We start from the raw sequence: 27,933 nt of genomic DNA, 5'->3' as shown, positions 1-27,933 counted from the left end.
TGAGAGTTTTATGCAAATCTGTTGTTGACGGAAAAACAAAAGAAAGAGGGATTGAGATTCAACCTATGGCGCACCATGGTCCGAGGAAAGACGCTGCATTTCGATCTGGATAAAGTGAGGCAGATTTTCAAATTACCCCCACAAAAGGATGACCCTGACTCCTTTAATAGGAGAGTACAAGCTAATTCGAGGCTAGATCAAGTCCTTAAGGACATATGTCTGCCTGAAACTCAGTGGATAAACGACAGGAAATGTCAACCAAACCAATTGAAGAGAATGGATCTCAAGCTAGTTGCTAGAGGATGGTTGGACTTCATTGGGCATTCCATACTCCCCACTTGCAACCGTTCTGAAATGACTATGAGACGAGATGTGATGATCCATTGCATCATGATGGACAATGAAATGGAAGTTCACCAATTAATCCCATGTGAGATGTACAAGTTCGCAAACAAGACTTCAACTCAAGCCAAGCTGGCTTTTCCACACCTCATCTCTCGCTTGTATAGTGAGGTAGGAGTCCTGATTGACAGAGACACATGCATCACAGTAGACAACCCAATCATCAAAGAGAGCATGGAGTATACCAAGGGACCAGCACCAAATAAGACTTAGCAGTTAGACGACCCTCCTAAGAGGAAAATGCCTGAGCAGCCTCAGGAGGAGAGTGTCCCTACAATGGAATATTGGACTCAACTGGCAGCATCTATTGAGCAGTTGAGATCCACCATAGATCAACTAAGAGAGGAGCAAAAGGACCAGCCTCGCATGCTTCATAAGCTGGCTGAAGAGCAAGAGAAACAGGGGCGAGAATCAGAAGAGCTGAAGTGCCAGAAAACATCTTCTGGAGAGAGCAATGACCACCATGATTAAGGTGGTTGAGTTTTCACCCCTATCTAGTTCCTATTTCAGTACTTTATTTCCTGTTTTTCAATTCTAGATTGCATGATTACTAGTAGAATTTCTCACTTTCTAGTTTAGTAGTTAATTTTTATTACTGTCTGTTAAGTATATGATATTCAACTTATCATTCCATCAAACTTGAATAAAATTTCGTTCTTTTTTAGAAGCAGTAAAATACAAGAATTCTTGAATTGATTATAATTTGTTCCTTCTAAATTCAAAAAGTGGCGGCTTTGTATTTACTTTATAAATGTATGAATTAACTGTGCATAATTGTCGTGAAGTTGAGGGTGTTGGCTCTTGAAAGAACAGTGAACTTAGAGAAGTACTATTGGTTCTCAGAAAAATCCAAATTATTTATTCTTGAAGCAAAAGAAACAGCAAAAAAAAGAGAAAAAAAATCAAAAGAGAAGGGTCCAAAGCTTTTAGCATCAATGGTTAGGAGGGTCAAAATTGTCCTAAAAAGTTCAAATGAGCTGCTATCCCTAACTATATGCTTGTGGTGTGAAGGTGTCAAGTAAAAAACTTGAGACTGAGCACTTAAAGTCATTATCCAAAATAAAAGAGTACGCTTAAGAACTCTGGGCGCCACTGTCTTGGAATTTAAGCAAAGCTAAATTCGAATCCAAAGGGTTCCCTCAGTTAAGTGCTTGTGGCGTTTATGTATCCGGTAGTAATACTTGAAAACAAAATGCTTAGAGTCACGACTAGGCTAAAAAAGGTGCGAAGCACCAAAAAAAAAAGCTGTGTTCAAGAATCAAGAAAAGCTAAAAGAAGAGAATCAATAATATCATTCGGATTCTAGTTCTAAGGAACGTCAATATTTCCAAGCTTCAAAGTAAAGTGAGATGCCAAAACTGTTCAGAAGTAAAGAGCTAATAGTCCCATTCAATATTTGGAACTGAGCTTCATTGACAACTCTGAGACTTATTGTATTTTTCTCTTCCAATTGTCCTATCTTGTTTTTGGTTGCTTGAGGACAAGCAACAGTTTAAGTTTGGTGTTCTGATGACGGAGCATCTTATACCCTTTTGCATAGCATTTTTAGAGTGTTTTTAGTTATATTTTATTAAGTTTTAGTATGTTTTAATGCAAAATTTACCTTTTTGGATGCTACTATGAGTTTTTGTGTTCTTATGATTTCAGGTGATTTTAGGTGAAATTGGCAAGTTTTGAAAAAGTTTGATTTAGAGGCAAAAAAATGATATCAGATGCTACCAAACCGTGACCTCCGTGCATTCCAATGAGCATATCTTGAGTTACAGAGGTCCAATTGACGTGCTCTTAACAGATTTGGAAAGCTAACTTTCAGAGCTTTCCAGAAATATATAATAGTCTATACTTTTCTTTGGAGAGGACAGCCCAAAACGGGTGTTGAACGCCTAAACTATCCCCTTTTTGGCGTTCAACGCTACCAAGGGAGCATAAGGCAGCGCACACACCCCCTAGTGGATATTCAACGCCCACTCACTCAAGTTGAATGCCAAGCTCAGTCCAAACACTCACTAAGTGTGCCCAGAAAGTGGATTTTCGCACCTTTAGCTTAGTTTATCTCATTTTGTAATTTTTAATTATTAGATTAGTATATATAGGAGAAGATCACCCATGGTTAGATCTTCTTCATCATCTTCGAACCTATCACACATTTTCTCTGTAAATTATGAGCAATTAAACATCTTAAGTTAAGGATAGGAGCTCTGCTCATTCCCATGGATTAATATCATTACTTTTCTACTTTAATATATGTTTGGTTCTATTCTATGATGCATTGTCATTCTTCATCCTTATGAATCTAGGGTGGAATGGAAGTATGATCCCTTATTCTACATGAGTTCTTGCGAGTCCCTGACAGGATAGTATTGAGCTACAGCTTGAGAATGCATCACATGTTCCAATAGAGTATCTGGGCTAATTGGAATAAGTGACATAAAATCTCGTTAGTCATGGATAATTGAGGTTTTTGTGGCTCTAAGGCTAGAATTATAGAGCTTCATTCTCCGATCTGGAAGATCTGACCTTGTCTGTGGTGTTTTGAGTAGGATCATTAGAGATTGAATTGTGTGAGCATCACCCACGTTCTGATCGAATGACCACTGACCTTGGCGTTTGGTGTGGATCAGAGGAGATTGATGACCATTGACCCTGGCTTTAATCACTTACAGCCTTGCCATTGAATGAATCACGCATTGTTAAAGTAGACAGTAAGAAGTATCAATCCGGAAGGATAAGCATCTCCAAGGCCTTAACTGATTCTCCATCTTTATCTCTACACCAATTCAATACTACTTTCATTTTATGCGTTTACAACAACTACCATCTTTTCTGTTCGCCTGACTAAACCTAGCAAGATAACCATTGCTTACTCGATCTGACAATCCTCGTGGGACTGACCCTCACTCACCTGAGGTATTACTTGGACGACCCGGTGCACTTGCCGGTTCAGTTGTGCGAGTTCTAATTTCGTGCACCAGGTACCATTCATATCTTTGGGTTTGGGATGCACATTGGGGAGGGTTTAGCACATTTTAACATGGGAGAGGTGGTTGCCATGAGTGTTGCTCATACACATACGGTTCCTCCCTCAATTGTTTCTCCCACTCCATGATGCAATCCCAATTTGAAGTCATCATACCCTACAATATGATCACAACCAAACTCCAAGCAACAAGGGTGATAACTCATAGAAAAAGTAGAAAATAAAAGCAAAAGACATCAATAATCAAGAAAAGCAAACACCTAAGTATTAACAAAAATAACCAAATAATCAAAAAGTAAGCTATTTACACTATTGACATATTCACTACAACAAAAAATACGACACCAATTGCATTGTCCCCGGCAACGGCACCAAAAATTTGATGCGTGGAATTACACCGGTTCGGAATTTCTCAATAGAAAATAAGCGTTTTGTTGCAAGTATAGACCAAACCGGTAATTAACTCCCACAATCAAAGTTTAATTCAAAGATTTGTCACAATTAATCACAAAATAACTGGAAGTTTTAAATCCCAGGTCGTCTCCCTTAGAAAATGCAAATTAGGCGCACATTCTTAGTTGTGAATTCATGAGGGTTTTGCAATCAAAGAACAAAAGATTAAAAGAGCTAAAAAATAAAAGAACTAATAAATGATCGAAAAGGAAATTAATGCAATTAAAAAGGAAACAAGATCAAAACTAGTGAAAATGTATAAAAGAGCCTTGACTTGGGAATGAGAATTAAGGAATTCTATCATCGTCATAACCATAACTATGGTAACTATTATGAGTTAATCTCACTTCGTTAACCCCTAACATCGAGGAGTAATTCAAGCAAGCATAATTGACCTTAATCTATAAGTCCTAGCTAACTTACCAATTAACTTGGTAAAAAGCTAGCATCAATGGAAACAAGAATCAACCAACAACCCAAGAATTACCACTAAATATCGGACATTATGACTCTAGTATCCTAGGAACTCGTTTCCCAAGACAAGGTGTGAAAATATACTCAAAATCCATAATTGACATTTTCACAAACACCTTATGGGCATAAAAACAAAACATGGTAAATTGCAAAGAAAAATAAAAACTATAACCAAACTATTCACAAAATCAACTATAAACATTCAACAAGCATATATAAAGTATAAAACATTAAATTCATCAACCAAAACTTCAAGAAACTAAAATTGCATATATTAACAAAGTAACTTGAAATAGAAGAAAATGTGACAAGAGTAGTGTAATTAAAGATGAAATTAAAGAGTACTTACAAAATAGATGAGCAAAATCCAATATCAAAATTGGAAGTATAAAATGCTACAATGAAATTAAGTAGACCCTAAGAGAGAATTTGAAGAGAGCTTTTCTACACTACTCCTAGTTATCTATCTAATGTATGTAATGAAGCCCCCCTCCTTGATATGAAATGATGCACCCTTCATATAGTACTCCAAATAAGCTTTCAGCCTTCCAAAATTGGGCCAAGAGAGCCCCAAATTCACGAGCCATGTACTTCATTAATGAAGTCACGTACTGGGACTTGTGCGTATGCATAGGAGATTGTGCGTATGCACATTTGACTGTGTGCTTCTCCTTTATTTTCTTCATGTGTTCTCCCTTCTTGCATGCTTCCTTCCACTTTTGCTTATCCATTCTTGCCTCTAGGATCTGAAATCACTCACAAAATATATCACGGCATCGAATGGAATAAAAGTGAGATTAAAATGATCAATTTAGGCACAAAAATGCATCTTTTTATATTTAGGTTCAATTTAGGGAAAAATTCCAAAAGTTTGCTATTTTGGTGATTAAGTGTGAATTTATGTGATGAAATCTGTCCAATTCAAGCAAAAAATTATCATCAAATATGGACTCATCAATAATCTCAGCTGCATTCCTACCTCCCGATCTTTCTAGGAGATGTACCTAGAAACTCACTCTTTGTCCTTATTGTTCCCCTTTGTTTCTTCTAGGGTCACGATGGATGCAGAGTGCTCGATCATCATTATGATGATCTTCACTCTTGGATCCTAAATCGGACGCAGTGTGTCCATCTTGTTGTGGATCATCCGCTATTGTCAAAGGTCAAACTCCAAGTCCCTAGCAACGACACCAATGTTCCGAGATGACGAGATGTTACTTGAAACCAAAGTAAATTAGGGCTTGGACGTGAGGTCCAAGTTTCTTTGGGTGAAAGCTTTGATTTATTCACTAGGATGGTGATTTATCCAACGTCTTCGCTTGGACAGAGTAGGAGGACCTACAATGGACTCCAATGCTTAAGTTAGCAAGAGTTTTAGATATGTTTAAGTGAATTAGAATTGAGAAATACCTGAGTCTGGTGGAATATTTATAGAGGTAGGTGATGACTTTGTCATCATTTCTATATCTCTCCACTTGTAGTAGTGGGTAGTTTCTTCTTCAGTATTTAGGAAGTTATCCCACGTTGTTGTGGTGGCTGAGTTATGAATAGTATTTAAAATTGTCGACGACAAGGTCTTGTTTGCCATGCAAGTCGGGCCAGGCACTGTTGATGACACTCAAGTCTCGAGTAGATCGAGTAGGTTGACCTATATGACTTCCTGGATTAATTTTATTGGATCTGGTGGGTTTTTATAGATCGTCTGAGCAGTTGGATCAAATTTATTTGGACCATGACTTTATTTTTAGACCACGATACGAACACTAACTATATTACCTATGTAGGTGATTTTCTTTGGTATGTGATGTCAATTTTTTACATTTTTTTCAAACTAAATCAAAGAGTTTGATTAACTTTTAATCGTAAAAAAATTAAGAAAATGTAATGGAATTGTACTATTACTTTGCATGAGAATTTCTATAATTTTTTAATATTAAATTAGAAGCTCATTTTTCTTTGTTGTAATTATGTTTTTATTTCAAAATTCACAAATTGAATGGTCCAATTTCTATGTCACAAAAATTAGAGAGTCCAATTTTTACTATTTAAATCAAATAGTGTCGTATTTGATATTTAACATCTGAATAGTTCATGATCCTAAAAAACATTATTAACCCAATATCAAATCAAATATAATTTCTGTCTTTTTTTTTTCTCAAATTTCTTTTTTTTTGGGTTAGTATTTGGTAAGAAATGGGGTGTGCTCTTGTAAAAAAATTGTCATGTTCAGTAACTTTCCCCGTCTGCTTCCCCTCCAATTATTTAAGGCCCAGGACGCAAATCAACCCAACCTCTTCTTCCTCCATCATCCAATTCCAAACGAATACCCAAAACGACAACGCACAGAATCCAGGCCGAGGGTTTCTCCTTCTCGCAATTTTTTTTTCTTCTTATTATCCCTACCTTCAACTACTTCTAACCCCAAAATCACTGCTAATCCCATGAATAAATTATCTCCGGTTTGAAATTCAATACCTCCCAGGTTCCCTTCATTTCCTCTTCTTCTTTCTCTTTTTTCCCTTTGTGATTTTCTCTTATTTATGCTGTGCGCACCTGAGAGCATGAAATTTTATTGCACTTACACTACTGTTTAGAATAATTTCGACACAATAATGTTCACTTTTTTTTTAAATTATTTTATATTTTATCTGCTTGGTTACCGAGGGTACCAGAGGAAAAGAATAATACTGCTTTCTTTGAGATTGCCTTTCTCCTTTATTTTCTTTTTAATTTTTTAACCTTCTATATTTTAGTTTGTTTGGCTGCTTGAAAATCGAAGCGACGCTGGATTTCTATTTCCCCTCCCTTTTTGTTGTTACTGTGAAGATGATTAAACTTTACTCCCCTTTTTTTAATTGGAATGATAACAGTTGTGTTTCTTTTTTGTTATCTATTTAATATTTTGTTTGTTGCTTTGATGTTTTAACTATGGAGGGAAAAAAAGTCACCAAAAAAAAAAAACTATGGAGGGAAAAATCGTTATGCCCAATATTATGTCTTTGGTACCAGGTCTTACTTGGTTGAAGTGATTAGTGTTTGCGGTGAATTTATTAATGAGTTTAATAAGCACAGGAACTTTGCATAATTTTCTGTCTCAGATTGATTGAATCATTGATGTTATATGCATTCTAACACAAGCTTGGAATGATGGAATCGAAGTCGCCTCTGCTCCATGACAATTCTGAAGCCAAAAATGCATTTCGTAAGCCATCTGGTGATGCAGCAAATAGGAATTATCGGCGACGATCACCTGTTGATGGATCAGCATCACCTGATGGTTGGAATCTTCAATTCTCTAGTTCTTTTTTCCTTTGAAGTTACAATTGTGTTGTGGTGAATGGTTTTAACGCATAAGCAAGCTATATTTTCATCCAGTATTGTTGTTTGAAATTGCTCAATATCAACTGCATTATGTTATACCTTTTGTGGTACTTGTTGTTACTGGAAAGTAGATTGGTATTGATGCTCGTATCCTCAGGTTGTAGCCCTTAGAGTTAGTTACTCTACTCATGTTGACACATGGATTGTATCACTTAACTCTCCCATAGTAACATCATGAGCCATGACTCATGATACAGTTTCTCTCTCTACTCAAACTCATCACTGTTTCTTTAGATTTCTCTTTGCCATGGGATGTGATTGTGCTGAAAGTGATTTGTTAATCTTGTTATTGTAAAGGTGTCCAATTGTCACAACTAACAATTGAGATTTAGCTCTAATGTGAGCTTTAGAATATATAGTTACAGTTATATTTTACCAGTTTCTTTCCGTATTTAATTTGATTAGAATTAGAATTAGGATTATATTATAGTCATAAGAAGAGATTAGTGAACAAGGATTCTGGTGTTTTTACAAAATAGAAATTAGTTGTGTTCTTATCAACAATATACATCATATCAATCAATATAAATTTATTTGTGATGAAAGAAATCAATATTAAATTTGTACTATTCACTTTTCAGTATTTCATCCTTCCCTCCTTTTACTCAATTTCAAAGCTTGGCTTTGTGATACTGATAATAGTCTTACCAAATTTAGATGTAAGCCATTCTATGTTGTTTAGGGGTTGAATATTTAATGCATAATAGAAAATGGAAAACTACTACATATGTGCAGGTAGTCCCCAGCTCAAACACAACTCAAGTCCAAACCCAGTGAGGGAAGATTCTGCACGAGCTTCTCACCACCATTCAAGGCAATATGATAGCAAGGAACATGAGCAACAACACTATGGCAGGAGCAAGGATTCTTTTAGAAATTCTGATAGACAGTCATCCAGGAGCTCCTATGGTCACTCTAGGCCTGATAAACATGCAGATGAACATAGATACCATGGGAGGCTGCATTCCCGATATGAGTCAAAGGGTGACCATTCGAGAGAAGAGACTGGCAGCAAGACAAAAGACTATCAACGAACATTGGACAAGTATTCACGTGACAAATATGATAGATCACATTATAGAAACAAGGAAAAAGATAGAGAAACATATTTGGAGGAGCATCAGAAATATAGAGATAAGGATTCTTCATATGACAGATCTGGATTTGGTAGGAAGCATGCTCTGCATGATGAGGCCGAGAGGGAGAGGGGTACAAGAGAAAGGGATGACCGAGATGATAGAAGAGGTTCTCACAGAAGTTATGGTGATTACAAAAGTGATCGAGTAGTATCCTACTCAGAATCAAGGAGCCAAAGAGATGAATCAGGTTCTCAAAGAGAGAGTGGTAAATATCGTCTAAAAGAAGCTTGTAGGAGTGAAAAGGAGGAGCTGGATGGTCCAGACCTTCCACTAGAAGAAAAGAGAAAATATGATGACAGTGAGATTGGTAAGGACAAGGACCAGAACACTAGAAAGGTAGATGACCGATTTGGAAATGTAGATAAAGAATCTTTTGGAAAGAAACCAAAGTTGTTTGGTGTTGATAAGGATGACAGTTACGGAAATGACGGTATTGTTTACATATATCTTGTTCTTACTCCTAGGATTACTCTTCTCCCAGCATGGACCATGCTAATCCTTTGTTATCTTGTACTAAATGCAGATGAAAAGCAAACTTCAAGTCCGAAGCTTTCACATGAGAGTAAAGTAGATTCAAGGGCACCCAAGACCAGTGGTTTTGATGTTTGCAATGATATAGATGCTGCCAAAGTTGCAGCCATGAAAGCAGCTGAGTTAGGTATAAACTATTTTCTTCAAAACTTAGCCTACTGTTGCAATATGAAATGGGTATGTTTATTCTCAAAGTTTGCTGATTTTTGATACATCAAACAAAGATTCCTAATTTAATTAATCAGGAGGTCCCTATAGTTTCATCAAATTCGTAAATAGATCTCTACACTTCAAAAAATTTGTAATTAGATTCCTATACTAAAAGAAGAGTTTGTAATTGGATCTTTTCTGTTTAAAGAACATCAAAACAAATGGAAGATTCCTATGAGTATCTATAGGGGACTTGATTGAAAAGCTTGATAAACAATAAGGACCTAAAATATAGGTTAATGACCATACTACTCGGCGCACTACAGTAACTTTCTCGCTGATCACTCTCCATTTTCCTCCAAAATGAGCTGTTCACTTCAGTGGCATACTTGTCCTTTTGGAAGGTGAGATTGCCACCAGTTGCTGGTCCTGTCACTGGAGCAGCGTCCCTTGAAATTATGTCGCACAACTTCATCAATCTCTTTTTGGGTGGCGCATGAGGAGCGTTTCGATGACTTCATCCCAACCCAGCTTCCATAAATCTCTTTTTTTTCTATTGAGTTTGTGATGTTTTAGGGTTTTTTCGTTCTTCAACCTCCTCCAAGCCTAAGAGCTCTCCATTCTCCATGTTTTCAATTGTTGTTTCTGCATATGATGGGTTCTCCAGGTGCTCTATTGCTGTCTTTAAGGCCCAACCTTCTTTTACTTATTGTTTACTGCTCCTCTTTTCAACTCCCTGTTTTCTCCTTGGCTGTTGTTGCCCAGAAGCTTGCTACCAACATTATGGGTCGTTTTTCTCCCCTGTTCACTGAAGCAACGTGCTTTGAATTTAATGCTTGAGGGAGAAGGAAGAATATATTGTTCAGTTAAGAGAAAGTTGGCAAGTTTTCTTTATATCCCTGTTTTTGAGTACGGAAACTGTTGACTGTCTGCTGTCCACTCTTCGAGAAGCAGTTTTGTTATCAAATTCCACCTTTGATATAGGCGTTTTGAAGATTGTGCAAAAGCATTTTCTGGTATTTGTGATAAAAACAAATGAGGAAGGTTTCTTAGGATAACTGAATTCTTTGATAGAGGTAATAGAAGCTCTAAGGTTATTCTTGAAGGTCGATCATGGGATGGATGGCATAAGTTTGATCAAGTTCTAGTTGCCTTGGTGGATACAACGTCCTCTAAGGACATCCCAAAGAAACCTTCATATCGCCCTCTTCCACCCTCCCAAGTTAATTTTCAGGAAAACACCATTCTCATCTGTGGTTAAAAAGGGGGACGGGAGAGATGTCATAGCTGAGAAGGGTAAAGGAAAAAAGCAAAAAGCCTTGGAAAACACTCTAGAATGGACACTTGGTGTTACAATTTCTCGAGAATAGAAGGAAGGTGTTTTGGGTTCAAGAAGATGAAAAGAAAGTAGCATCATAAGGGATGTTTTATGTCATTCGCTGGACAGCTGAACATATCTTTTACAGGGTAATTTATCCAAAATATCATGTCTTTTCTAGACTTGAGCCTTCTAAAGGAAATGTTTTTCTATAGATTAGAGAAACACAATGTCTTTTCTAGGCTGTGGCCTCTTACATCAGGAAGTCAAGCTAATCCTTTTCCCGTCTTCGAACCAACCAACCCAGCAAGAACCAACAAGTGTGGGTGCAACGAAAGATTGGAGGTAATTTTTCCAAAGATCACTCACCGCCTGTTCAACTACACAAGAAGTGTCAACCCTTCACAAACATGAGAGTTTGGAAAGACACAGGGTACTAAAGTATGTGGTGTTCTGTTTTTTCATTTGGTTTGGGAGGATATCTTTCCATTCTCTCCTTTGTGCTGTTTTCTCTAACATTAATGAAGTCTTTCTTTTGTCATAAAAAATAATATGGCTCAATTACAAATATATTATGACTATATGATTTACCCAATAAATACAGAAAATGTGGGGCAGAAAACAATCTTGGACATCCTCCACTCTCTAGATGAAAGTTTGGTAGCCTATGAAGTTTTAGGAGGCCCAATACATATGCGACTTTCAAAATGTTCAATACGTATAGTCCAAATAGATGAGGGTTTCAAAGCTGCCCAATAAAAACTCAATAACCTACAAATCAGCAGCCTAATAATATATTGCAAATCTTGTATATGGCAATACAATTTAATTGAGATATTATTTTGTGCTTTGCAGTGTCAAGTTCTATATAATTCTTACAAATTCTTCAAGTAATGGGACCTATTTACAAATTTGGTGAAACTATAGAGACTTCTGAATTAATTAAACCTTCAATTTTAACCATTTGCTCAAGATAAGTTGTATGGGGCTTGGCAGAAACTATTACTCCCCCACCTCCCCTCTTTCTGCATCTGCTGTTCATGTTGTCGTTTTTAAACTGTTTTACTTTGGTAAGTTAATTTTTGAAGTCCACTATAAGATTATAAGAATAATGATTGTAGTGTGGGATAATAGTATTAAATGTGGGATAGTCAAGATGGTAAGTACTTTATTCTTCTGCTAAGAAGTGTTTGGTTTTTTATGGATATATGAAAAGGGTATTTTAGTAAAGAAAATTTCTGCACCAAATTCCTCTCGATCGCCTTTATATGTAGTAGATAATTATCTTAGCCAATGTCTGTCTGCTAGTATTGGTTATTATACCTGTAAATCTTATGCTTATCTGACTCTGCTAATTATGATGCATGACAGTCAATAAAAACTTAGTTGGGGTCGGTTGCTTGACTACTGACCAAAAGAAGAAGCTGTTGTGGGGTGGCAAAAAGAGTTCAACTACAGAAGAGGTATCCTTAATCATTTGCTACCTTTTTTCTTCTCTTGCAGCTTTGTACATTTGCATGTAACATGCCATGGACTTCGTTAGGTAGCTAGGATTGAAAGTTGTAATTTCGTTATTCAATGGATGTTTGGGAACCTGGAGTCCTGAAGCGAACTCAATAAGTATAGCATAGATTTGCTAGGCTTCTATGTCTTCCAAAATAGTGCATTAGAATTCAGATAGCGGCAATTAATTGAGACCAGTACAATATACTGTAGTCTGTAGTGCCCAAATTCGTTACACTATCTTTAACACATCACAATGTAAGGTTCCCTTTTGCTACTGGTTTGGAGGAATATCAATCAGAAAGGAAATAACGCCCAAATTAAAAAGAAAAAAAGCATGGATAGATCGCTGGGCATCTGTAGGGTATGCACCTCTCTCTGCTTTCCACACTAGTAATTGCCTCAGTTTTCAATCTACCACTTTGGGTGTAGATGACACAACCTCTTTCTCCTCTAATTTTTTGTCTAAATAAATGATCTGTTCAACTGATAGAAACAAAAAATGTTGACAGATTTTGGAATTTCACTTCCACATCATAAACAACTGTAGCAATTCAAGATGGGATTATAAGCAATCGAGCAGTTTCTCAAACAATGTTATTAAAACATTTTTTGTGGATGCTTGTATGTGTAGATGCATCTTGTCCATTCGTGGTTATAAGTCATACTGATGTATAGGCATCTAAAGATGGTCACAAAAAATACGTTCAAAAATCTCTTTTTTTCTAAAATGATTCCCAGCAGTTCTTAAAATTTGTAGATCCATGATTTCAGTCCTTGGTTTTGGGACTTCTGTTGAACAGGTTGCAATTTCTAAATCTGTAAATCATATTGATGTTGCTAAGAGACCAACATAGAGCCATTACCTTAGAAATTTTCTTCCAGTGAGTAGTGATTATCCTAGATAACATTTCAAATGATAGATTTCATGGTTTAATTGTTCATAAATTACAAAACCATTAAAGCCTGTGTATATTGCTCAAAGATGATATTTGTGGTTGAGGCTGTATGGTCATGAGTGATTAAGAATGACATCTGCCTAAGCTTGCTGAATTTTGGTTTTATACTGTTCCTTTTCTGTGGCGTTATAATGATGTACATGTTTTGCATTCCTGTCTATTTCTCACAACGCAATTATCACATTATATGCACTTGCCAAATGGTGTAGTCTGGCCATCGCTGGGATACAGCATTGTTTTCTGATCGGGAGCGGCAAGAGAAGTTCAACAAACTCATGGTAAGTTTTGATCGAGTGGTTTTTCTTTTCCAGTCTAGTGGTAACATCAGAATATTTGTTGTGTTCCTAAATGACTGGCTCACTTAATTCAAGTTTCTTCACTTACTAACACATTTTTAGAGTCTGAGGTTGTACTCGTGCCTATGGCCAATTGTAGGGTGTGAAAGGCGAAGGCAAACTGGAGCTGAAATCCGACAATCAAAATGGCAACAACGAGTTACTCCGGGCAGAGAAGCAGAAGGAACTCCAACTGGACCTAGAGAAACAGTACACTGCCGGCCTTCGACGAAGAGATGGACGCACTGTTGGATTAGGTCTTTAGACGTACACCCGGAAGAATTTGCTTATTTTGACATTTGTAATGTTTTTGAGTATCACTCCACGGTTAGGAGGTTATCACTTGTTTGTTTTAGATATGTTTGGGAAACTTTGTATGCTTTGATGGTGGTAGAACCTCGTGGCAGTTGGTGGAAGCTGCTTGTTAGACATGCTATTTGCATGAAATTACTTATGATTGTCTTTATAAACTCTGATACTGGCTTAGGTTATTATCAAGGTTGCGAGAACCAGACCGGTCAATAAACTGGTGAGGTCACTGGTTCAATGGTTTACTGGTTCGACTGGGGTTCAACCGGGGTTCAACTAGAGTTTAACCGGTTTAATTAAATATTAAATAAAATTATTAAAAAACTTAAAATAATCTTAAGTATATAAATTCAATAATTTTTAATTAAATAAAATTTAATATTTCACATAATAAATTATTTATTGCTTAAGATTAGAAATTCACAAACAACTTCAAACTTCAAAGTTTATAACTAAACAAAAAATAAAACGTACATAATGACAAATCCATAATGTTCTACATTCAAAAGATACAACTAGTAGCAAGTTTTCAACTAATCAAAGGTGCAACTCATCAAAAATCATAATTATCATTAAGTGTTCTAACATCTCCATCATAAACAGGTAATCTAAAGCCACCATCATCAAAAAATACATGTAAATTGAGCCTTGTTATTTTTGTCATACTTCACTGTAAAATACTGCCAAGCTGGATCAGATTTACGTCTGGATGAACCAGTTTGAGAATCTTGTGGCTGTGGGTTACTTTGTGATTGTTCCATCTATAAGAATCAGAAAATCAAAGACCAGAAAACTATGAAAATAATCAAAATATTCATCATGAAGCAACAAACAGAAGCAGCTAACAGAAGTAGCAATGCAAAACAGAAACAGCTAACAGAAGCAGCAAGCTAACAGAAGCAGCAATTCAAAACAGCAGCAGCTAAATCAAAAACAGCAATAATGAAAATAATGAAACAGCAAACAGAAGCAACTAACAGAAGCAGCAATGCAAAACAGAAACAGCTAACAGAAGCAGTAATGCAAAACAGAAGCAGCTAAATCAAAAACAGCAATGATGAAAATAATGAAACAGCAAATAGAAGCAGCTAATAGAAGCAGCAATGCAAAACAGAAACAGCTAACAGAAGCAGCAATCCAAAACAGAAGCAGCTAAATCAAAAACAGCAATGATGAAAATAATGAAACAGCAAACAGAAGCAGCTAACAGAAGTAGCAATGCAAAACAGAAGCAGCTAACAGAAGCAGCAATGCAAAACAGAAGCAGCTAAATCAAAATAGCCTCAGAAAATCAAAATCCAAAATCAACAAGGCAGCATAGAACAGGCGAGCTCACAGAACAAGATCAGAACCTCAAAAAATCAAAATCAAGAAGCATAGGTGAAAGAACAAAGTCTTACCGAATTCAGAAGGAGGCGGGCTAGCCGGCTAGGTGACGTTCGGCGACGAGGAGGCGGGCTCGGCCGGAGGTGGTCTCTGTTGCTGTCGATGGTTGTGGGTGGCGACGAGGAGGCGGGCTCGGCCGGTGGTGGTCGCTGTTGCTGGCGTCGAACGCTCAATTAGGTTAGGGGAAAGGGGAAGAAAGGGGAAGAAAAGGGGGGGGGGTTCTCAGATTAGGGTTAGTGGCTTTGGAGTTAGGAGAGGGAGACTTTCGCGAACGCCTTTCTCCTTTTTTTTTTAAAATGCCAAAACGACGTCGTTTGGCGTCCGAATTTGCAAACCATTGAATCGCAAAAAAATCGAACGGTTCTTCCGGTTCGCCGATTAACCGCCGGTTCGACCGGTTTTTTACTGGTTTTTTGTCAGACGTTTTTTCACATTACCCGGACCGGCTAGGTAACTGGTTTCCGGTTTTTCCGGTTGAACCGGTCAGTCCGGTCCGGTTTTCAGAACCATGGTTATTATGCTCTTAGAAATTTGATTTTATTTTTATTTTTATTTTTTTTTGCGGGTGGATTTACCGAATAACCTAAGCAAAGGGTCAAGAAAGTATGGGTTAAAACTGAAATACCAGGTAAAAGAGAAAGTATTGCAATTTATCACAAAAGGGAGCAAGATAATAATATCTAGAGTCAGTAGAGTGTTTCTTTTTTTTTTTTTATTTATGGAAGATAGAGAGATATCACATCCAAAGTCATTTTTTTGGGACATTGAAAGTCATCTTTGTATAACTAGCAGAAATCAAGAGCGATAAATGGTAGAAATCATGGTTCTGAAAACCGGACCGGACTGGCCGGTTCAACCGGAAAAACCGGAAATCGGTTACTTAGCCGGTCCGGGTAATGTGAAAAACCGTCTGGCAAAAAACCGGTAGAAAAACCGGTCGAACCGGCAGTTAACCGGCAAACCGGAAGAACCGTCCGGTTTTTTGCGGTTCAATGGTTTGCAAATTCGGATGCCAAACGACGTCGTTTTGGCATTTAAAAAAAAAAAAAGGAGAAAGGCGTTCGCGAAAGTCTCCCTCTCCTAACTCCAAAGCCACTAACCCTAATCTGAGAACCCCCCCCTCTTTTCTTCCCCTTTCTTCCCTTCCCCTAACCTAATTGAGCGTTCGGCGCCAGCAACAGCGACCACTACCAGCCGAGCCCGCCTCCTCGTCGCCACCCACCAACCATCGACAGCAATAGCGACCATCACCAGCCGAGCCCGCCTCCTCGTCGCCACCCACAACCATCGACAGCAACAGCGACCACCACCGGCCGAGCCCGCCTCCTCGTCGCCACCCACAACCATCGACAGCAACAGAGACCACCACCGGCCGAGCCCGCCTCCTCGTCGCCACGCACAACCATCGACAGCAACACCGACCACCACCGGCCGAGCCCGCCTCCTCGTCGCCGAACGTCACCTAGCCGGCTAGCCCGCCTCCTTCTGCATTCGGTAAGACTCTGTTCTTTCACCTATGCTTCTTGATTTTGATTTTCTGAGGTTCTGATCTTGTTCTGTGAGCTTGCCTGTTCTATGCTGCCTTGTTGATTTTGGATTTTGATTTTCTGAGGCTATTTTGATTTAGCTGCTTCTGTTTTGCATTGCTGCTTCTGTTAGCTGCTTCTGTTTGCTGTTTCATTATTTTTATCATTGCTGTTTTTGATTTAGCTGCTTCTGTTTTGGATTGCTGCTTCTGTTAGCTGTTTCTGTTTTGCATTGCTGCTTCTGTTAGCTGCTTCTGTTTGCTGTTTCATTATTTTCATCATTGCTGTTTTTGATTTAGCTGCTTCTGTTTTGCATTACTGCTTCTGTTAGCTGTTTTTGTTTTGCATTGCTGCTTCTGTTAGCTGCTTCTGTTTGCTGTTTTATTATTTTCATTATTGCTGTTTTTGATTTAGCTGCTTCTGTTTTGAATTGCTGCTTCTGTTAGCTTGCTGCTTCTGTTAGCTGTTTCTGTTTTGCATTGCTGCTTCTGTTAGCTGCTTCTGTTTGTTGCTTCATGATGAATATTTTGATTATTTTCATGGTTTTCTAAAGTTGTTTTCTGGTCTTTAATTTTCTGATTCTTATAGATGGAACAATCACAAAGTAACCCACAGCCACAAGATTCTCAAACTGGTTCATCCAGAGGTAAATCTGATCCAGCTTGGCAGTATTTTACAATGAAGTATAACAAAAATAACAAGGCTCAATTTACATGTATTTTTTGATGATGGTGGCTTTGGATTACCTGTTTATGATGGAGATATTGGAACACTTAATGATAATTATGATTTTTGATGAGTTGCACCTTTGATTAGTTGAAAACTTGCTAGTAATTGTATCTTTTGAATGTAGAACATTATGGGTTTGTCATTATGTACGTTTTATTTTTTGTTTAGTTATAAACTTTGAAGTTTGAAGTTGTTTGTGAACCTCTAATCTTAAGTAATGGATAATTTATTATGTGAAATATTAAATTTTATTTAGTTAGAAATTATTGAATTTATATACTTAAGATTATTTTAAGTTTTTTAATAATTTTATTTAATATTTAATTAAACCGGTTGAACTCCGGTTGAACCCCAGTTGAACCCCGGTTGAACTAGTAAACCATTGAACCAGTGACCTCACCGGTTTATTGACCGGTCCGGTTCTCGCAACCTTGGTAGAAATCATTCCACGTTTTCATTTCTTATTTTGGTTTCTACTACGATTTTATTTCGGTGAATTCTCCTGTGTAGAAGGGGTGATGACTTCTACACATGTATGTTTGAGTTGGCGGACGGCAAAGCTGATAAGTGTCTTAGAAAGACAAAACGTGACAAGATTTGCGTTTTTTGCGGCACATGTCCAAGTGTAGGAGAGCTTCGCATGATGAGTTTTATGGTTTTATTGGTTAATTACCTTTATTATCACTAGGACTGAAAGTGAGTCGAGCTGAGTCGAGTTAGATCAAATTCAAGCTCGACTCACGAAATGAAGCTTAGCTCACGGCTTGGCTTATTAACAATCGAGCTTATTTCGTAAGTTCAAACTCGACTCAACAAAAGCTTACAAACTGGCTTGAACTTACGAGTTGGCTCAAATAATAGGAACATAATCTATAATTATATATCAATAAATTATAACTTATATATATTAAAAAATATTTAAAAAAATAAATTTAATATATTGTTTATCTATCAATTATAAATTTTTTATTTATGTCCTATATATATATATATTAAATTATTAATACGCATATCCTATATGCATTTAATCTATACTTTTAATATTATATATATAATCGAGCCAGCTGATGAGCTAATAAGCTGAGCTATCCAAACTCAAACTCGGCTCATTTAATTTATGAGCTCAAATTCAAGCTCAAGCTCGACTCACCAGCTCACGAATTTAGCTTATCGAGCTATTAATGAGTCGAGTTCGAGTTGGCTCATGAGCTGACTTGACTCACTTCCAGCCCTAATTATCACTAATGAGTGTTAATATGATCATGAGCCTATAAGTTAGGTTTCCTTTATTTCTTGGACAAAGGGATCCATTTTTTATTAGTTTTTTTTATTTAAATAAAATATATTTTTTATTTACTTAAATAAATTGATTTACATAATTTTATTTTTTGAAACATTTAGTTAAAATTTTTCTGGCACAGAAAGCAAAAATAAATATTACGTGTTTGCCTTAGTATTGCAGCGAAAACAGCGTTGAACTATTTTTGTATGAGAAAAGGACAAATAGGTCCCTAATCTTTTGTTCCGCAGACATTTAAGTTCTTGAAGATTGAAAAATACATATACGTCCCTAACCTTTTCAAAATCAGAACATTTAGATCCTTCCGTTATATTGAGCTTTCTAGACCTAATGGAGATATTTGATGTGGACTTTGTTCTGCTGACGTGGCCGTTACAGTATATCACATGGAGGTGCGAAATAGTTAAGGGACAAAATAGTCCCCATGCCAAAAATGACACTGTTCGAGTCTCTTTTCACGCTCTTCTTTTTGCTTTTTTACATTTCCTTTAAAACCCATTTGACCACAATACAATTGCAGAAACCCCATAACAAAGATCAAAACTGAAAAGTCACAGTAATACTTTGTTTCTCCCTCCAAAAAGAAAGTCCCAGTTTCTTCCTTGCTGCGTGGTGGTGAAGTCGTCGAAGGAGAAAGTGAAGGGATTGCATTGTTTGGTTGCCATCTCTCTTCATTTACAAAGGTGAGCTTCGTTCACCTCGTTAATTCCTTCTCTGTAGAAGGATTTAGTTGGTACAGGAGTTTGAGAATAGATGCATGATGCATATTGTATTGTGGGTGTATTTTGTTGTTATTTAGTGTTTGATTCATAAACTGCAACCTATTACATGAATGACAGTGAAATCTGTGTTAGGGCAAAGTTGTTTTGTGTAATTGTTATTTTTTATCATGAGTAAAATTGCATGCGAATAGAACTAAGTTTTACAGAATAGTGAAACACGTTTAAATAATTCAAAATGATAAAAATGGTTGGTTTATTTTTTTCAGATGGATGATTACTATGTGGTTCTAGTTTTTTATCATGGGGATAATTTTATTAGAAGAGGTGTTGGTGAGCTTGTTTATGTGCATGGTAAGGTAGAGAAGTTTTCGAAGATGGACATTGATTTTATCAACTTCGGGGACTTGATAACCTTGTTAAAAGGCTTAGGATATCAATCATACAAGGCTGTCTACTAATACTTGGTGTACGGAATTGCGATCACACTTTTCACAACTACGGTACAACTAACCAGCAAGTGCACTGGGTCGTCCAAGTAATAAAATCTTACGCGAGTAAGGGTCGATCCCACAGAGATTGCCGGCTTGAAGCAAGCTATGGTCATCCTGTAAATCTTAGTCAGGCGGATTCAATTAGTTATGAGTTTCGATAATTGAAAGATAAATAAAATGTAAATTAAATAAGGATACTTATGTAATTCATTGGTGGAAATTTCAGATAAGCGTTTGGAGATGCTTTGTTGCTTCTGAACTTCGGCTTTCCTATTATCTTCATCCAATCATGCGTGCTCCCTTTCATGGCAAGCTTTATGTTGGTGGATCACCATTGTTAATGGCTACCATCCGTCCTCTCAGTGAAAATGGTCCAGGCACGGTTTCTGTACGGCTAATCAACTGTCGGATCTCTCGTCTCGGATGAAAAATACCAGGCACAGCTACCGCACGGCTAATCATCTGCAGTTCTCACTTGTGTCGGAATAGGATCTCTCTATCCTTTTGCACACTGTCACTGCGCCCAACATTCGTGAGTTTGAAGCTTGTCACAGTCATCCCGTCCCAGATCCTACTCGGAATACCACAGACAAGGTTTAGACTTTCCGGATCTCAGGAATGCTGCCAATTGGTTCTAGCCTTTACCACGAAGGTTCTAATCTCACGGATTCGAATGCTCTGTTGTCAGGAGAGACAAGTCAAATCCGTGGATTAGAGACCCAAGAGACTATACTCCGGCTGTCGTCCAATGACTACGTTGAACATCATGTAGACCGCTTGTGGTTGTCAGGCACGCGGATCTTGGCTAAGCGAGTAACGAAGATAGTGAGTGATTGTCACAGGTCACCCCTTCATTCTGACTTAACTGAATTAAGTACAAGAGTATATCTTGGAGAAGAAGTAAGCGTGAATTGAAAGAGAAACAATATTACTTGCATTAATTCATGAAGAATAGCAGAGCTCCGCACCTTAATCTATGAGGTGTAGAAACTCCACCGTTGGAAAACACATAAGAGAAAAAGGTCTAGGCATGGCCGAATGGCCAGCCTCCTAAATGTGAAAAATGGCATAAGATCCCCTGAATACAATAGTAAAAAGTCCTATTTATACTAAACTAGTTACTAAGGATTACAGAAAATAAGTAACTAAGTGCAGATAGTGCCGAAATCCACTTTTGGGGCCCACTTGGTGTGTGCTTGGGCTGAGCATTGAGCTTTACACGTGCATAGGCCTTTTCTAGAGTTAAACGCCAGCTTGGATGCCAGTTTGGGCGTTTAACTCCAGTTCTGGTGCCAGTTCCGGCGTTTTACGCCAGAAAAGGGTCTCTGGCTGGTGTTGAACGCCATTTTAAGGCATCAAATCTCGGACAAAGTATGAACTATTATATATTGATGGAAAGCCCAAGATGTCGAATTTCCAACGCAATTGAGAGAGCACCAATTGGGCTTCTGTAGCTCTAGAAAATCTACTTCAAGTGAAGGAGGGTCAGAATCCAACAGCATCTGCAGTCCTTTCTCAGCCTTTGAATAAGACTTTTTCTCAGGTCCCTCAATTTCAGCCAGAAAATACCTGAAATTACAGAAAACACACAAACTTATAGTAAAGTCCAGAAATGTGATTTTTGCATAAAAACTAATAAAAATATAATAAAATGTAACTAAAACATACTAAAAACTATGTAAAAACAATGCCAAAAAGCGTATAAATTATCCGCTCATCACAACACCAAACTTAAATTGTTGCTTGTCCCCAAGCAACTAAAAACAAAATAGGATAAAAAGAAGAGAAAATACAATAAATTTCAAAAATATCAATGAAGATTAGTTTTAATTAGATGGGCAGGACTAGTAGCTTTTTGCCTCTGAACAGTTTTGGCATCTCACTTTATCCTTTGAAGTTCAGAATGATTGGCATCCATAGGAACTCAGAATTCAGATAGTGTTATTGATTCTCCTAGTTCAGTATGTTGGTTCTTGAACACAGCTACTTTATGAGTCTTGGCCGTGACCCTAAGCATTTTGTTTTCCAGTATTACCACCGGATACATAAATACCACGGACACATAACTGGGTGAACCTTTTCAGATTGTGACTCAGCTTTGCTAGAGTCCCCAGTTAGAGGTGCCCAGAGTTCTTAAGCACACTCTTTTGCTTTGGATCACGACTTTAACCACTCAGTCCCAAGCTTTTCACTTGGACCTTCATGACACAAGCACATGGTTAGGGACAGCTTGATTTAGCCGCTTAGCCCAGGATTTTATTCCTTTGGGCCCTCCTATCCATTAATGCTCAAAGCCTTGGATCCTTTTTACCCTTGCCTTTTAGTATAAAGGGTTATTAGCTTTTTCTGCTTGCTTTTTCTTTTTCTTTCTTTTTCTTTATTCTTCTGCTTTTTTTTTTAATTTTTTTTTGCAAGCTTTGTATTTTTCACTGCTTTTTCTTGCTTCAAGAATCAATTTTATGATTTTTCAGATTATCAATAACATTTCTCTTTTTTCATTATTCTCTCAAGAGACAATAATTTTAACATTCATAAACTTCACTATAAAAAATATGCACTATTCAAGCATTCATTCAGAAAACAAAAAGTATTGCCACCATGATAAACCCATATTTTATGATGTATTTTATGCTCAATTCAAGTGATTTATTCAATCCCTCACCCACTTATTCATGTAAATTGCATGGTTTTACTTTTCCTTCCTTATTATGTGATATATGTGAAAAACATGTTTCCTATACTTTAAAAATATTTATTTTTAATTACCCTTTATTACCATTCGATGCCGTGATTTGTGTGTTAATGATTTTCAGATCTCCTAAGGCAGGAATGGCTTAGAGGACAGAAAGAAAATATACAAAAATGGAAGGAAAGCACAAAAATGGAGTTTTGAAGAAAAGGGCAACGACGTGGACGCATGGACGACGCGGCCGCGTGCCTAGCGCGAAAAGGCAGCGACGCGAACGCGTGACTGACGCGGACGCGTGCCTTGAGCAGAACGCAAATGACGCGTACGCGTGACCGAAGCGAACGCGTGACAAGAAAAACTCCCAGATGACGCGAACGCATGACCTACGCGAACGCGTGACAGACGCCACGCACCAGAATCTGCAGAAAACGCCGCCAGCGATTTCTGGACCCTTTTTCGGCCCAATTCTGAATCCAGAAATACAGAATATAAGCCAGAGAATGGAGGAATCAAGGAAGGGAGATCATACATTCATAATTCATATTTTAGGATTAGATGTAGTTTTTAGAGAGATAGGTTCTCTCCTCTCTCTTAGGATTTAGGATTTTAGGATTTCTATTAGTTTAGTTCAATTCATCTTCAGTCACAGGTTCAATATTCCTTTTACTTTATATTTCTCTTTTACTTTCAGATACTTTAATGCTTTTATCTGTTAATTACTTATGTTGCCAAATTGGCTTATGAACCATTCATGTTAGGATTTTATTTATTTAATATAAACTGAGGTATTTCAGATTTATGATTCTTATTTAGCTTTTTATATTCTTGGCTTTAATTGATTAATTGGAGACTCTTGAGTTATCAAACTCATCGTGATTGATAATTGTTATTTTTGCTAATTGAATTTAATTCCGATAACTCTATTCTTTTCTTAGGAGTTGGCTAGGACTTGAGGATCAAACTTATTAGTCCACTTGACTCTCCTTTGCTTTAGTAAAGGTTAACTAAGTGGGATTAAAACTCAATTCTCATCACCATCGATAAGGATAACTAGGATAGGACTTCCAAATTTTCATACCTTGCCAAGAGTTTTATTAATTATTAATTTATTTTTCCTGCCATTTAAATTACTTGTTCTTTATTTTAAAAACCCAAAATTCTACCTTTTCCATAGCTAATAATAAGAACACGTCCCTGCAATTCCTTGAGAAGACGACCCGAGGTTTAAATACTCGGTTATCAATTTTATTGGGTTTGCTTAAGTGACAACCAAAACTTTTGTAAGAAAGGAATTCTTGTCGGTCTAGAAGCTATACTTATAACGCGAATATATTTGTGAAAATTCTAGATCGCGCGAGAGTTTCGTTCTTCACACCACATCAAAATAATTAAACTATTTTCAAGATAGAATTCGAAATTCATGTACTTCTTTTTCTTTTTCAGAAAATATTTTTTATTTAATAAAGGTGAAAGATTCATGGAATCATTCATAGCTTTAAGACATAGACTCTAAACACTAATGATCATGTAATAAAGACAAAAATATAGAAAAACATAAAGCATAAAAACCGAAAATAGAAAAACAAATAACAAGGAAATTAAAGAACGGGTCCACCTTAGTGACGGCGGCTAGTTCTTCCTCTTGAAGATCCTATGGAGTTCTTGAGCTCCTCTATGTTTCTTCCTTGCCTTTTTTGCTCCTCTCTCATGGCCTTTTGGTCCTCTCTGATTTATGGAGGATGATGGAGTGCTCTTGGTGCTCCACTCTTAGTTGCTCCATGTTGGAACTCAATTCTCCTAAAGAGGTGTTGAGTTGCTCCCAATAGTTGTGTGGAGGGAAATGCATCCCTTGAGGCATCTCAGGGATTTCTTGATGAAGGACTTCCTCATGCTCTTGTTGAGATCCATGAGTGGGCTCTCTTGTTTGCTCCATCCTCTTTCTAGTGATGGGCTTTTGAGATGAATTTCTCCATCTCCCATGACTTGGAGTTGGAAGCAACTGCCTTTCCTTTCCTCTTCTTAGAGGTTTCTCCGGCCTTAGGTGCCATTAATAGTTATGGAAAAACAAAAAGCAGAGCTTTTTTCCACACCAAACTTAAAAGTTTTGCTCGTCCTCGAGCAAAAGAAGAAAGAAAGGATTAGAGGAAGAAGAGATGGAGGAGATGGAGGTGTGTGAATGATTCACCCAAGGAGGGTTTTAGGTGGTTATGATGTGTAAAAATGAAGGAGTGATGAGGGGCTTATATATGAGTGGAGTGGAGAGGAAATTCTTGTAATAGGGGTTGGGTTTGGGAGGGAGATGGTTTGAATTTGAATGGGTGGGGGTAGGTGGGTTGTATGATGGTTTTGGAGGAGAAATGGAGGTGATTGGTGGAGGTTATTTTGGGAAAGAGTGTTATGGAAAGGTGTGAAAAGGAGAGAAAAAGAGTTGGGGTAGGTGGGGATCCTGTGGGGTCTACAGATCCTGAGGTGTCAAGGAATTCTGCTCCCTACACCTTTCTAGCGTTTAACGCCAGCTCTGCTGCCCATTCTGGCGTTAAACGCCAGGCTGATGCCCCTTTCTGGCGTTTAACACCAGCCAGACACCCTTTTCTGGCGTTAAACGCCAGTGTGTCTGCCAATTCTGGCGTTTAACGCCCAAAATGCTGCCATACTGGGCGTTAAACGCCCATTCTACTATCCTTACTAACATTTAAATGCCAGTAAGCCTGTCCTTCAGGGTGTGCTGTTTTTGATGCTGTTTTTGATTCCGCTTCAATTCTGCAGCTGTTTTTGTGACTCCACATGATCATCAACCTAAGGAAAATATAACATGGCAATGGAAAACAAATGTCTATAAAAAATAGATATAATTAAATAACATTGGGTTGCCTCCCAATAAGCGCTTCTTTAATGTCAATAGCTTGACAGTGAGCTCTCAGAGAGCTTCACAAAGACTCAGAGCTTAATGGTCACCTCCCAACACCAAACTTAGAAGTTGAGTGTGGGGGCTCTGTTTGACTCTGTATTGAGAAAATATTTTCATGCTTCTTCTTCATGGTTTCTGGTGCGTGGCAGAAGTTAACCAATTTAGAGAATTCAATTAAGAGACAGCGTTGCACGTATAGCTCTTAACCAGCTAAGATCTGCCTCACCAATTTAAAAAGGGTTGTTACAAATTTTAGAAATAAAATACTGGGAGTATGAGTCCCAGGTCGTCTCCCAACGAGTTGCAGGAAAGAGTGCTAATTTATTAATCAAAAATTTCCCAGAAAGTTGAATTTGATAATGGGTAATTAAAATAGTTGTGAACTAAGGCAATAAAAATAAACTGAAAATAATTATTGATATTCTGAATAAAAGACCTTGACTGGAGGAATAATTAAGTGGAACTTCTATCCTTGTTGGGATCTTCTCAAGTGTGGTGTAAAAAGGTTGTTGTTCTCACTTGATTTTCCCTTATTAAATAAGGAAAGATATGGTGATTGAACTAACTCTTACCCTCAGGTCCTAGCCCTCTCCTTTGGGAAGGTCTAGTGTTAGCAGGTATGGAAGTAGCTAATAACGTCCAGTTTAACCAAGCACTTGAGCATTCCAACTCAAGTATCACCTCTTAATTAACCCCATGTCAAGTGAAAATTCTACTCCATTGACATGAAATTAATAATCATCGAAATATGAGAAGACATAATTAATTAAAATAAAATAGAGAATTAAAATTAATTAAAATAAAAATAACTTCATATATTAATAAATTCAAAATGTAACATACTTAATTGAATAGAGTCAATGAACAACTAATTAAAAATAAAGGAATAAGGAAACAAACTAAAGTGATGTCTTCAATGGAGGTAATGACTTTCAGCATCCAAAAATTCCAAGCAAAACATAAACTATCAATCTAACGCAACTCTAAAAACTTAGATCTAAAACTAAGTGTAATCCAAATGTGATGAATCTCAATGTGTGTGGATGCCTCCTCTGAGTCTCTGCATGTTCCCTAGGTTTAATCTGTGTTTCTGGGCCAAAAACTGGGTCAAAAAGTGGCCCGAAATTGCCCCCAGCGTATTCTGTTATTTTTGCAGATCGCGCAGGTCACGCGTACGCGTCGTCCATGCGTTCGCGTCAGGCAGCGATTTTCCTTGTCACGCGTTCGCGTCGTCCATGCGTTCGCGTCATGCGTGCAGACTCCAATCTACGCGTTCGCGTCAGGCACGCGTCCGCGTCGCTGCGAATTCTTCATTTTGCGCGTTCGCGTGGGCCATGTGCTCGCGTCATTGCTCGCTAGTCATCTCCTTAGTTTCTTGTGTTCCTTCCATTTTTGCAAGCCTCCTCTCCAATTTCCAAGCCATTCATGCTCTATGAAGCCTGAAACACTTAACACGCAAATCACGGCATCGAATGGGATCAAGGAGAATTAAAATACATAATTAAAAGTCTCTGGGAAGCAAGTTTTCAATCATGGAGTAATTTTGGGAAGGAATTGTAAATACATGCTTATCATATGAATAAGTGGGTAAAGAATTGATAAAACCACACAATTAAACACAATATGAATCATAAAGTAATAGTTTATCAGTTACAGGGGAAGATCCTTGAGCCTTAACCACAAGGTAGTTCTCATTCAGTTGCAGGACTAACTCTCCTCTGTCCACATCAATCACAGCCCTTACTATGGCTAGAAAGGATCTTCCAAGGATGATGGATTCATCCTCATCCTTCCAAGTGTCTAGGATTATGAAGTCAGTAGGGATGTAAAGGCCTTCAACTTTCACTAAGACATCTTCTACAAGTCCATAAGCCTGTTTTATTGATTTGTCTGCCATCTCTAGTGAGATTCTTGCAGCTTGTACCTCAAACATCCTAGTTTTTCCATTACAGAGAGTGGCATGAGGTTTATACCTGACCCCAGGTCAACAGAGCCTTCTCAAAGGTCATGGTGTCTATGGTACAAGGTATTAAGAACCTTCCAGGATCCGGTTTCTTCTGAGGTAATTTCTGCTGAACCAAGGCATTCAGTTCATTGATGAGCAATGGAGATTCATCCTCCCAAGTCACATTACCAAATAACTTGGCATTCAGCTTCATGATTGCTCCTAGATACCGAGCAACTTACTCTTCAACAATATCTTCATCCTCTTCAGAGGAAGAATACTCATCAGAGCTCATGAATGACAACA

General features: G+C 37.6%; 1 protein-coding gene across 4 annotated transcripts; it reads left to right on the top strand.

The window, feature by feature from the left end:
- The first annotated feature begins 6,514 nt into the window (after positions 1-6,514).
- On the top strand, positions 6,515-14,169 carry LOC107625387 (pre-mRNA-splicing factor). Of its 4 annotated transcripts, none has more exons than XM_088503444.1 (7): positions 6,515-6,788; positions 7,445-7,583; positions 8,423-9,256; positions 9,350-9,484; positions 12,197-12,288; positions 13,497-13,565; positions 13,723-14,113. In XM_088503444.1, the coding sequence occupies exons 2-7, from the start codon at positions 7,451-7,453 to the stop codon at positions 13,885-13,887; spliced, it is 1,428 nt and encodes a 475-aa protein (XP_088359570.1). In that variant the 5' UTR covers positions 6,515-6,788; positions 7,445-7,450; the 3' UTR covers positions 13,888-14,113. The 4 variants fall into 4 exon arrangements, with proteins under 4 accessions (XP_088359570.1, XP_088359568.1, XP_016183504.3 ...); XM_088503442.1 differs by having other exon boundaries at positions 6,526-6,788; positions 13,686-14,169; XM_016328018.3 differs by having other exon boundaries at positions 6,595-6,788; positions 7,405-7,583; positions 13,686-14,169.
- Positions 14,170-27,933: the final 13,764 nt, after the last annotated feature.

Source organism: Arachis ipaensis, chromosome B2, assembly GCF_059453495.1.
Source record: "Arachis ipaensis isolate K30076 ecotype BB chromosome B2, ASM5945349v1, whole genome shotgun sequence".
NCBI classification, from domain to species: domain Eukaryota; kingdom Viridiplantae; phylum Streptophyta; class Magnoliopsida; order Fabales; family Fabaceae; genus Arachis; species Arachis ipaensis.
This window is presented reverse-complemented; position numbering and strand designations above follow the sequence as displayed.